This window comes from Suncus etruscus, chromosome 11 (assembly GCF_024139225.1).
Source record: "Suncus etruscus isolate mSunEtr1 chromosome 11, mSunEtr1.pri.cur, whole genome shotgun sequence".
NCBI classification, from domain to species: domain Eukaryota; kingdom Metazoa; phylum Chordata; class Mammalia; order Eulipotyphla; family Soricidae; genus Suncus; species Suncus etruscus.
In genome coordinates, this window is record NC_064858.1 from 74,580,543 (window position 1) to 74,592,865 (window position 12,323).

The following is a 12,323-nucleotide window of genomic DNA, read 5'->3' on the forward strand; positions in this document are numbered from 1 at the left end:
TTAATGCCTAAAATGACTATTATGAACAACTTTGTAAATCTCAGTGTTATAAGGGGAAAAAAAGGCAACTATAGAGCAATAGTACAGTGGACAGGGTACTTTGTTTGCACGTGGCCAACCTAGGTTCAATCCCAGACATACCCAAGCACCACCAGGGGTAATTACTAAGTGAATGGCCAATAATGGCCTAAAACCACACAAAGCCATTACAGAAACTGAAATAGAACTCATTACAGATCATGTGACTCACAGGCAATCAGTTCAATCCCTGGCACTATTGTAGGCGACCCTTTACCTCCCTGCCCATTTTATAGTCCTGTGTTCCTAAGTATTGAAGGGAAAAGCCCCAGGTACTCAGCACCTATCTCTTAAGAAGCAGTTAGAATCAGTATTATGACAAAAATTACCCAGACATCAATAATGCTTCTTAGGAGCTGCTAGAGCTATACGCAAAGATGCTTGAGGGACAATGAGGAATTTGAAATTGGGCCAGCAGGATGCAAACCAAGTGTACTATCTCTCTGACCCTCCCTAGTCCTTACTTAAAAAATTATCAGCTTATTTTCAGTACCACCTCTTCAGTTATTTCGAAGTAATATGCAATACTGTGAGGACATGTAAACAGTCTTTCCTTAGCCTTTCAATTTAAATGTTAGTGGGGTAGAGAGATAGGATTGCAGCCAAACCCCAGTTCAATCCCTGGCATCACACACAGTCTCCCAAGCATTGAGCAAGGAATAGCTGGAGAACTGTTGGGTGTGCACCCTCTCCCCAAAAGGTATAGCTGGGGATCCAGAAGTTGGCACATGGGTCAGAGACACATACTTTGCATGTATCTCCCACTTCCACCAAGCACTGCTGAGTATATTCCTAAAGGTCCCCAGTATCATTAAGTATAAGGTCCCAGCAATGCAGAGCCCAAGAGCACCATATCCTTGGGCTCTAGTGCTAAAAGGCTTGGCCAGTTGGCTAAATTCTCACAAGGAGCAAACCCACAAAAATGTTATGATTGGAGCAGTGAAGTGGCTTGATTATAGTTTGCACCTTCTATATATGTAAACTCTGAGTCCAACTCCTGGCACTGAAAACAGAAATAACACGATTATATACAAGTCAACTTTATTATCAAATTTAGAAAATCTATCTTCAAAATAAAAAAAAAATTTAGAAGGCTAAAGATTAAGTAAAAAGCCAAGACAGAAAGAATGCCAATGGATCCCTAAGGTTAATAGAAGGGTAGAACTACTTCAGGATACAAATAAAACTATAAATTTGAGTTGGGACCAGTCAAGAAACATACAGAAAACATTTCATCCATTCTTGGGGGGACACATTAATGTGTGTGTGTGTTGAGGAACATTAAATACAAAAAACTTGATTACAGAGGCAAAACACAAGTTTACACTACGAAGAGTAAACTTTAGAATTCTTGGTATTAAGAATCTCTCACTGTGCCTGGATAGCACAGCGGCGTTTGCCTTGCAAGCAGCCGGCCCAGGACCTAAGGTGGTTGGTTCGAATCCTGGCATCCCATATGGTTCCCCATGCCTTCCAGGGGCTATTTCTGAGCACATAGCCAGGAGTAACCCCTGAACACAGCTGGGTGTGGCCCAAAAACAAAAAAACAAACAAAAAAAGAATCTCTCACCTGAGGCCAGCACAATAGTACACCACATAGGATGCTTCCCTTGCATGCAGTCGACCTGGGGTTCAATCCTTGTTATCCCATATGGTCCCCTAAGCCCTGCCAGGAGTAATTCCTGAGTGCAGTCAGGAGTGGCCCCAAAACAAAAAAGAATCTCTCACCTTATAGATGGGTACTAAATTTCCTGTTACAAAATCCAACCATAACTTTAACTTTCCAACTCCCTTAATAGCTTACAATTTCCCTTATCATTCCCTCAAACAAAATTTCTTCCTGTGGGTGGGACCAGAGAGATGATATGGGCATTAAAGTGCTTGCCTTGCACCCCACCATCCTTAGTTCAAATATCTGGCACCACACACACTGAACACCACACTAAGGGATACTCCTAAGCCCAGAGCCAAGGAATAGCCAAGTATTTCCAGGATTTGGCCTCAAAACCAAATCACACAAAATAAGACTTCTGTGGAGATAGTTAAGGAGTTAAGGTGCTTGCCTTGCTTGTGGCTGACCTTGGTTCAATTCCAGGTACCACATATAGTCCCCAAATATCATTAGGGTCACTCTTGAGCAGAGTCAGGAACTAAACACTGCCAGGTGTGGCACTACACCCTAGAAGGTGTAGGGGAGGAAGGGGAGGGAGGGGAGAAACTTGGGGAAATTCATACTCACTCTAAATGAATATGCTATCATATAAAGTCATTAAAAATTTAATAGCCCCCCTCCTAGACATAAAAAGATAAACCTATTCTCACCATCAACACATAAGGCTTCTCTAACTTACATCACTGAACTCCAGAGGTAAACTCTCAGTGGGCTGAAGTTCAGCAGCACTCAAGTACAGATCCATGGGGCCGGCGTCCAGATCGTCTGGCACAGACAGTACCTGCTCGGATTTATACATCTGAGGAGGCAACTGGAAATGCAGTGGACAGCAAGGATCCTCAGAGAGGCTTACAGGAACTGGTTTGTTGCAGGGTACCTCTTCAGACCCCTGGCAGCATTTGAAGAGAACCTGATTCGTGTCCTGACAAATATCTATAGGAAAATGGTCAAGGGAAATAAAATATCTGTAGAAAGCACAAAATAGAACAGCTGTCTACTATGTAAAACTTACGGTCTGGACTCGAAGTGGTTACAACTGATAGAGAAAAATCAAAAACTTTTTTTTTTTTTTTTGGTTTTTGGGCCACACCCGGCAGTGCTCAGGGGTTACTCCTGGCTGTCTGCTCAGAAATAGCTCCTGGCAGGCACGGGGACCATATGGGACACCGGGATTCGAACCAACCACCTTAGGTCCTGGATCGCTGCTTGCAAGGCAAACACCGCTGTGCTATCTCTCCGGGCCCGTTATTTCTAAATATAAATGACAATAAACATAACTAGCTGTACCAGTAATTTCAAACCAATTCACAAATTCTTCATAAATTAATTCAGACATGATAAAACTGCTAAGCAAAATATAATGGAAAAAAAAAATCCTAGGAACTGACACCTATTCCTAGGAAACATGTCATGACATGAACAGTTTACAGGTCTTTTTCTATCCCATCCAGAGACAAGTGATACAATGTTGTTTCTGCACTGCTGAAAAACAGAAAGTTTAGAAAAAACTGTGAAGTTGTGAGGAGGAGGTAAGGTTGTAGGGAGGAGGGAGACGGGGCATTGGTGGTAGGAAGGTTGCACTAGTGAAGGGGGGTGGTCTACAAATATATATATATTTTTTACAAATATATTTGTAATCATGGTGCTTGAGTAACCCGAGCACCACCACACACACAGAAAAAAATAGAAAAGAAAAACCTGTGAACTGCATTTCCAAAATGCTTACATAATAAATCAAATGAATGGGTCAGAGTGGTGGCGCAGGGTAAGACATCTGCCTTAAGCGCGCTAGCCTAGGACGAACTGTGGAACGTGGTTCAATTCCCCAGCGTCCCATAAGGTTCCCCAAGCCAGGAGCGATTTCTGAGCACGTAGCCAGGAGTAACCCCAGAGCATCACTGGGTGTGGCCCAAAAACATAATCCACTGGAGGAACTAACTGGGAAAAATATGCCTAGTCATTAATAACTAGGTAGCAATCTGACAGAAAATACATTCCCAACCCCCATTTTTTTTTGGCCACACCCGTTTGACACTCAGGGGTGACTCCTGCTTAAGCGCTCAGAAATTGCCCCTGGCTTGGGGGGAGCATATGGGACGCCGGGGGATCGAACCGCGGTCCTTCCTTGGCTAGCGCTTGCAAGGCAGACACCTTACCTTCCAGTGCCATCTCACCGGCCCCCCTAATCCCCATTTTTAAGGGGAAGTGATATTAGTACAGGATTACTGTCATGATCTCAAAGAGAAAAAAACAGAGACAGCATATAATACCTCCTCGCACAGCGGTAGAGTGTCTGCCTTGGAGGCATCCATGGTGGAAGGTGGTTCAAATCCAGAATCCCAGCGTCCCATGTAGTTGCCCCAGCCTGCCAGGAGCGATTTCTGAGCGCTGCCGGGTGTGACCCAAAAACCAAAAAGAAGAAAAAAAGAATACCTCCTCTCCTTGGGGCCAAACCCAAGTTGGTTGCATGCAAGGCAAATAAATGCCCTACTGTGCTATCGCTGTGCTATCACTCTGGCCTCCCCAAAACACAATTATATACTGCCATCTTCTGAATCTTTTTTTGTTTTTGGGCCACAACCAGTGATGCTCAGGGGTTACTCCTTCTATGAGCTCAGAAATCGAGAAAAAAAAAAAGAAATCATTCCTGGCTCGGGGAACCATTTAAGACACCGAGGATTGAATCTAGGTCTGTCCTGGACCTGCTGCGTGCAAGGCAAATGCCCTACAGCTGTGTTCCTATCGCTCCGGCCCCCCGAATCTTTTTTTTTTTTTTTTTTTTTTTTTTGGTTTTTAGGTCACACCCAGCAGCACTCAGGGTTACTCCTGGCTATATGCTCAGAAATTGCTCCTGGCAGGCTCGGGGGACCATCTGGGATGCTGGGATTTGAACCACTCATTTCTGCATGCAAGGCAAACGCCTACCTTCATGCTATCTCTAGGGGCCCTCCCCTGAATCTTTTTAACTTTAAGACATTAATGACAATATACCATATTTTCCGGCATATAAGACGACTTTTGTTTTTTTTGTTTGTTTGTTTTTTGTTTTTTTGTTTTTTTTGGGGGGTTTTGGGTCACACCGGCTGTGCTCAGGGGTTACTCCTGGCTGTCTGCTCAGAAATAGCTCCTGGCAGGCACGGGGGACCATATGGGACACCGGGATTCGAACCAACCACCTTTGGTCCTGGATCGGCTGCTTTGCAAGGCAAACGCCGCTGTGCTATCTCTCCCGGCCCATAAGACGACTTTTGAAACAAAAAAAGTCAACCGAAAATCGGGGGTCGTCTTATATGCCGAGTATAGCCCGAAAAATGTTTCAATATGCTGCTAAACGAAAATTGTCTGAATATTGCCACAAAACGAAATTTCCAACTCGATCTTGCACCAATCACTGCAAGGCTGCTCTGACCGCCTCTCTAACTCGGCCAATCCAAGCAGGCTTTTTATGCATGCAAATTAGACAATGTTCTGGACCCGAATCTACACTGTAAAAAGCCTGCTCAGTTTGGCCAGAGTCAGAGAGGAAGTCTATATACAGTATAACCTTTGAACCTGTTGTGATTGGCTCACTGTGGTACATACAGTTGCAGCACAGGAACGTTGTCTTTAGCGAATATAGGCAGGTCTTTAAAACCAGATCTCTCTAGCTTTTTAAAAATCTGGACGTGAGGGCCCGGAGAGATAGCACGGCGGCGTTTGCCTTGCAAGCAGCTGATCCAGGACCAAAGGTGGCTGGTTCGAATCCTGGTGTCCCATATGGTCCCCCGTGCCTGCCAGGAGCTATTTCTGAGCAGACAGCCAGGAGTAACCCCTGAGCAACACCGGGTGTGGCCCAAAAACAACAACAACAACAACAAAAAAATCTGGACGTGAAATATTATATTCTTTTTCTTTGTTTTTTGGGCCACTCCCAGCAGAGGGGATACTCCTCGCTCTGTGCTTAGGAATTGCTCCTGGCAGGCTCAGGGAACCATATGATGGCAGGGTACAAACCCAGGTTGGCCTCGGGTTGGCCACATGCAAGGCAAATACACTGGCCACTGTGCTTTTGCTCTTGTCTATTGGGGGTCCATATCTGGCAATGCATAGGGGTTACTTCTGGCTCTGCACTCAGGAATTCAGGGGACCATAGAGGGTGCCAGGATCAAACTCGTGTCAGCTTCATCTAAGACAAGCATCCTACCTACAGTACTATCATTCCAACCCATTTTGAGTAATTTTATTTATTTATTTTTGTTTTGCTAAGTCTTGCTTTTGAGCCATACCAAGTGGCACTCAGGGGTTACTCCTGGTTTTGAGCTCAGAAATTACTTCTGGCAGGCTTGGGGGACCATATGGGATGCAAGGGATCAGGCTGGCCAGGTACATGGCAAACACCTTATCCACTGTGCTATCACTCTGCTCGCCCCATTATGAGTATTTTTAATTTCAACATTTCAAATTAATGTATTCATTGGAGGTGTTGGGGGTTAGTTACTCCTGGCTCTGTGCTCAGAAGTCGCTCCTAGGAGGCTCAGGGGAATCTGGGATGCCAGGGATCGAACCCGCATATGTTCTGGATCAGCCATATCCATGTCCTACTACTGTGCCATCATTCCAGTCCTTCAAGTTAATTTTTTAAACTCTTTGTTTTAGGGGTCACACTGGCAGTGCTCAGGGGTTACTCCTGGCTGCGCTCAGAAATTACTACTGGTGATAATGTGTCTAGGGGTCAATATGGGATGCCAGGGATCAAACCTGGATCAGTCACTGCAATGCAAATGCTGTATCTGCTGTACTATCACTCCAGATCCATCAAGCTCATTTAAAAAAAAAAAACAAAAGTAAAAAGCCTTACCTACTTCAAAAACCTGGAGTACACATATGCTTCCAGTATGTGCTCTAGGGTCCCAGATTTAATCCTTCCCTATGCACTATTTTCTGACTACCACTGGGAGGTCCAAAACACAAAACTAACAAGTTTATTGATGTGCAACATAACTTCTTCGTTTGGTTTTTGGGCCACACCCTGGGGTGTTCAGAAGTTATTCCTGGCTTTGTGCTCTGTAGGCTCAACTTAAGGGGTGCTGGGATTGACCATGTGCAAGGCTGACTAATGCTTTACTCACTGCTCCAGTCCTCCAATAAAAAGTTTAAAACCAAATAAAAACTTACTGAATAAAGGCAGTTTTTCCCCCAATACCAGCTGTTCTGGTCTCTATCCACTAGATACCAGTAAGCAACTAAAAACAAACCCCCCCCCCCAAAAAAAAAACCCACCAAAGAAAACCCTATCCCTGGGGCCAGAGCAATAGTGTACAGTAGGTAGGGCATTTGCCTTGCATGAAGTCAACCTGGGTTTGATCCCCAAAATACCATATGATCCCGAGCCTGCCAGGAGTACTTTCTGAGTGCAGCCAGGAGTAAACCTTGAACACCACTGGCCGTGACCCCAAAACCAACAAAACAAAAAAACCTACTCCCATCACCCTACCCCCTTTCCTTTAGATAGGGCAAGAGAGACAAATAGAAGGAAAACAGTTGATCTAAACTGAGGCTGGGTCCTTTACTTTCAGTCCAGTACTGTCTCCATTAGACCAGAATCAAGAGTAAACAGGTCATCAATGGTAGTTGCATCTTTCTCTGAAACAAGGACTTAAGGAAGGGTAAGTGACTGGCAACAATGGAGTGAAAAGAAGAGCATTAAAAAAATCCTGGGGCCAGAGCGATGATGCAGCAGTAGGACATTTGCCTTGCATGCATGCAGCTGACCCAGGACGGAACATGGTTCAATCCCCCGGCATCCCAGATGTTCTCCCCAAGGCAGGAGCGATTTCTGAGCGCATAAGTTATAACCCGTGTCACTGGGTGTGCCTCCCCACCCCCGCCAAAAAAAAAAAAAAATCCTTTTTTCCCCCTTTTCCAAATATATTTTAACTTTGTTTTTTGTTTTGTTTTGGAGCCAAACCTGGAGGCACTCAAGGGGTTTACTCCTGGCAGGCTTGGAGAACCATATAGGATGCCAGGGATCAAACTGGTCTTGTCCTGGGTTGCCACGTGCAAGGCAAACACTCTAATGCTGTGTTATCGCTCCGGCCCCAAAACTGTTTTTTTTTTTTTTTTTTTTTTTTGGTTTTTGGGTCACACTCGGCAGTGCTCAATAATTACTCCTGGCTCAGAAATTGCTCCTGGCAATCTCAGGGGTCCATATGGTATGCCGGGATTCGAACCACCGTTCTTCTGCATGCCAAGCAAATGCCCTACCTCCAAGCTATCTCTCTGGTCCCCAAACTTTTGTTTTTTAAAGTAGTAATATTCTTATTAGCATTTTGGTATAAATTAAGTCTGAAATACTCTAACATTTAAATTGAGGTTTGCCTTATGAATTCAAATTTGTTCTAGAAAACCTAAAAATAAGAAAAAATGACATTCATACCCCATCATCTAACAGTCATAATCACATTTGTTACTTTCTCTCCCAGTATTTAGCGATATATGTCATTTCAGAATTAAAGAAATTTTAATTTGTTTTTTTTTTTTTTTTTTGGTTTTTGGGTTACACCCAGTGACACTCGGGGGTTATTCCTGGCTTTGCGCCCAGAAATCGCTCCTGCCAGGCTCAGGGGAACATATGAGATGCCGGGAATCAAACCAGGGTCTATCCTGTGCTGGCCACATGCAAGGCAAATGCTCTACTGCTGTGCTATCGCTCTTGCCCCTTGTTTTAGCTTTTATTGCCACACCTGGCAGTGCTTAGGAGTTACTCCTGGCTCTGCACTCAGAAGTCACTCCTTGCAGGCTCAGGGGACCATATGGGATGCCAGGATTCTAACCAGAGTCCATCCTGTATTGGCCGCGTGCAAGGCAAATGCCTACCGCTGTGCTATCACTCCAGTTTCACCATCTCTAAATTTTTAAGGGTGGTTTGGGTGCCATACCCAAGTGAATGGTACTCAAGGGTCATTCCTGAAAGTACTCAGAGAACTAAATATGGGGACTGAGCCAGGGTCAGCTGTATACAAGGCAATTACCAATACCCCTTGTACTTCAACTCTGATCTCTAAATTTAAAGCAGTCAGGGGGACCATATGAGATGCCAGGAATTAAACTTGGATTGGCCAAATGCAAGGCAAACGTTCTATCCACTGCTATAGCTCTCCTCCTACCCCGCTCTTTTTTTTTTTTTTTGGTTTTTGGGTCACAGCAGGCAACACTCAGGGCTACTCCTGACTCTATGCTCAGAAATCGCTCCTGGAAGGCTCAGAGGACCATATAGGATGTCAGGATTTGAACCACTGACCTTCTACATGCAAGGCAAGTGCCCTAACTCCATGCTATCTCTCCAGTCTTCTACCCTCGCTCTTCTTTGAACATGTAGCTAACTTGCTTGTGTTTCTTTGCTTATCCAATTGGAGAAAAGCAAGTTCTCTCTACATCAAGTGATTACCTTTTTTCTCCTTCATATCTTTCTTAATAGATTTCAATAAAAACTATCTTGTTTCATGCTGGAGAGATAGCATGGAGGTAAAGCATTTGCCTTTCATATAGAAGGTCGGAGGTTCAAATCCTGGCATCCCATATGGTCCCCGGAGCCTGCCAGGGGTGACTTCTGAGCGCAGAGCCAGGAGTAACCCCTGAGCGCTGCCAGATGTGACTCAAAACAAACAAAAAAATAAAACACAGAAAAACAAAAAACAAAAGAAAACAAAAAAAAAACAACTATCTTGTTTCACAAAAACAGTACAAACAAAAGCATGTGCCAAGGGGCGGGTATCTCTCAAGATTTGCTTTGCCTTATAGGTTTGTTTGCTGGCATGTTACATATGTTCTCCTAGCAGTACACTATCAGGAAACCATGAACACAGAGCACAGCCAGGTATACCCCAAAATCCAAGAATCAACAAAATAACATGAATGTGCCACTTTATATTCATGTTGGTACTTATTTCACCACACTGCCAACTTAAAATTCCCACTTTAGAGCCCGAGATATAGCACAGCAGTAGCGGTAGGGCGTTTGCCTTGCACACAGCCGATCCAGGACCGAAGTGGTTCAAATCCTGGCATCCCGTAAGGGATCCGTGCCTGCCAGGAGCCACTTCTGAGCACAGAACCAGGAGTAACCCCTGAGCTCTGCTGGGTATGGGCCAAAAAACCCCACTCATTTAATATGACAGAGGTATCAATTTACAAATTTTAAAAGGTCTTATTTTAGGACCAGAGCAACAACACAACAGGTAAGGTGCTTGCTTTGAATGTGGCCAACCAAAGTTCCAGCACAGGTATCCCATGTTCATTCCCTGAATATAAATTATGAATCCATTTTTATCTCCCATCACTCAGATATTTTTTTCTATAAACTGACAGAAAATTCTGAAATGGTAAGTAGACCATAGAAAGATATTTCTTTAGGCTCCTGTTTGAAACCAACAATTTTAGCAATTCATGGCCAAGAAAACAAATTTAATTAAGCAAACTACCAGATTTCTTATAGCCTTCATTCTAAACATTAAATACAGTAAAAAGATACGGGTAAGGCAGTGCCTGGTCATTGGAAGAGATTGATTGGAACACCGAACATCATCCACAAAGGCCAAGCATCTCTGACTGGAGCGAGTTGTATGGGCCTAGAAAGGAGCAATACATAAATCAAAACAAGCTAACAAAAAATATAAAGTTAATGATGAGAATTATGTAGCTAAAACATTTAAGACTTTCTTAAGTTTATATAAAAGAAAAATGTGGGTCCGGAGAGATAGTATGGAGGTAAGGGGGATTGCCTTGCATACAGAAGGATGGTGGTTCAAATCCCGGCATCCCATATGGTCTCCTGAGCCTGCCAGGAGCAATTTCTGAGCATAGAGCCAGGAGAAACCTCTGAGCACAGCCGGGTGTGAGCCAAAAACCAAAAAAAGAAAGGGGGGGGGGTGTTACTAATAGCAACTCAACTCTTTTTTTTGTGTGTGTGTGTGTGTGGTTTTTTGGGGTCACACCCGGCAGTGCTCAGGGGTTATTCCTGGCTCCAGGCTCAGAAATTGCTCCTGGCAGGCACGGGGGACCATATGGGACACCGGGATTCGAATTGATGACCTCCTGCATGAAAGGCAAACATGCTATCTCTCCGGCCCCAGCAACTCAACTCTTACTCAAATACAGACTAATGGGTTTTATACTACTTTGACTTTTGCAATAATTCTCCTTTTAAAGTTGTAAATATGTATAAAAAGCCACACACACAAAAAAAAAAACTGATAAAAACAGAATTTATTTTATTGAAATAGGGACAGAAAGCTCAAGAAACAATTAAGATCACTTAACTATTTGGGATCAAACCGACATCCTGAGAGTCACTGATCCCATTATTCTGTCAATCTTTCCATCTTTTAAAACATTTTCCCTAGGCATCAAAGGCTTTTAAACTGTGCCTTTTTTTTTTGGTTTTTGGTTTCTGGGCCACACCATGTGACGCTCAGGGGTTACTCCTGGCTATGTGCTCAGAAATCTCTTCTGACTTGGGGGACTGTATGGGACTCCAGGGAATTGAACTGAGGTCTGTACTAGGTTAGCGCATGCAAGGCAGACATCCTACTGCTGCGCCACCACTCTGGCCCCTAAGCTGTGCCTATTTTTGAAGTAAAGAATTTCCGAATCATCGGGGGCCGGAGAGATAGCACAGGGGTAAGGCGGTTGCCTTACATGCGGAAGGTCGCTGGTTCAAATCCCGGCATCCCATATGGTCCCCCAAACCTGCCGGGGGTGATTTCTGAGCGTAGAGCCAGAAATAACCCCTGAGCATTGCTGGGTGTGACCCAAAAACCAAAAAAAAAAAAAAAAAAAAAAAAGCATTTCCGAATCAAAGCAATTAGAAAACAAGAGCAAGAACTTAAGTGGCCAGTTACTGAAACTGTTGGAAGTACCAGAAAATCATACAGCAGGTCAGTCTATCCCTGGCACCACTAGGAGTAAACCCTGAATATAGCTGAATAACACAAAAGCAAATAAACAAAACAAAAATACTGTCAGACAGTAAAGAAAATTAGAATTCATATGTCCAAATCTCTAGATAAACAATCTGATTTGGGGGTGGGGGAGAAGGGGATGTTGTGGTCTTAAATGTGGCTGTGCTCAGGACTGCTCAGGTGAAACATATGCAATAACAGATTTGAACCAGAATCAGCTATGTGCAAGGCAAACACCTAACGCCAGTCCTATTTCTCTGACTCCAAGATAAGAACAATTTTCAGTATATCCCCTGACCAGCAAGTTAGGTTCAAAACCAAGAAGACTTCTTAAAGTTTACCTTAACTTTGTAAATAAAGTAAACATATATACTTCAGGAATATAGACATAAATTACCTGCTGGGACACACCATCTGTAGCCAGCATTCTGCGTTCCTTCAGCTGCCTATGTAACAAAGCTTCTGCTCCATAGCGTTGACGATAACGTCGAAGACACTTGAGTCGTTTCAGATTCTCTCGTTCTTTGGCCAGAAGTCCTTCTGGGCCAGTCAGGAGATTACTACCTAGAGAGTAGTAATAGTCAGATGTTACCTGCTGGGCCTGAGGAGATAACTTAAAGGGCCTAGAGCACATG

The 12,323-nt window shown here is 43.9% G+C and overlaps 1 protein-coding gene across 2 annotated transcripts in view; it reads right to left on the bottom strand.

Moving 5' to 3' along the window:
* KANSL2 (KAT8 regulatory NSL complex subunit 2) overlaps positions 1–12,323 on the bottom strand; it is a 28,850-nt gene that overhangs the window by 6,065 nt on the left and 10,462 nt on the right. For both annotated transcript variants that reach the window (XM_049783435.1, XM_049783434.1), the window contains exons 6-8: positions 12,086–12,252; positions 10,260–10,356; positions 2,430–2,683 (exon numbers count right to left, since the gene is read on the bottom strand). In XM_049783435.1, coding sequence (XP_049639392.1) covers positions 2,430–2,683; positions 10,260–10,356; positions 12,086–12,252 — 518 coding nt within the window. The remainder of the gene's footprint in view (positions 1–2,429; positions 2,684–10,259; positions 10,357–12,085; positions 12,253–12,323) is intronic.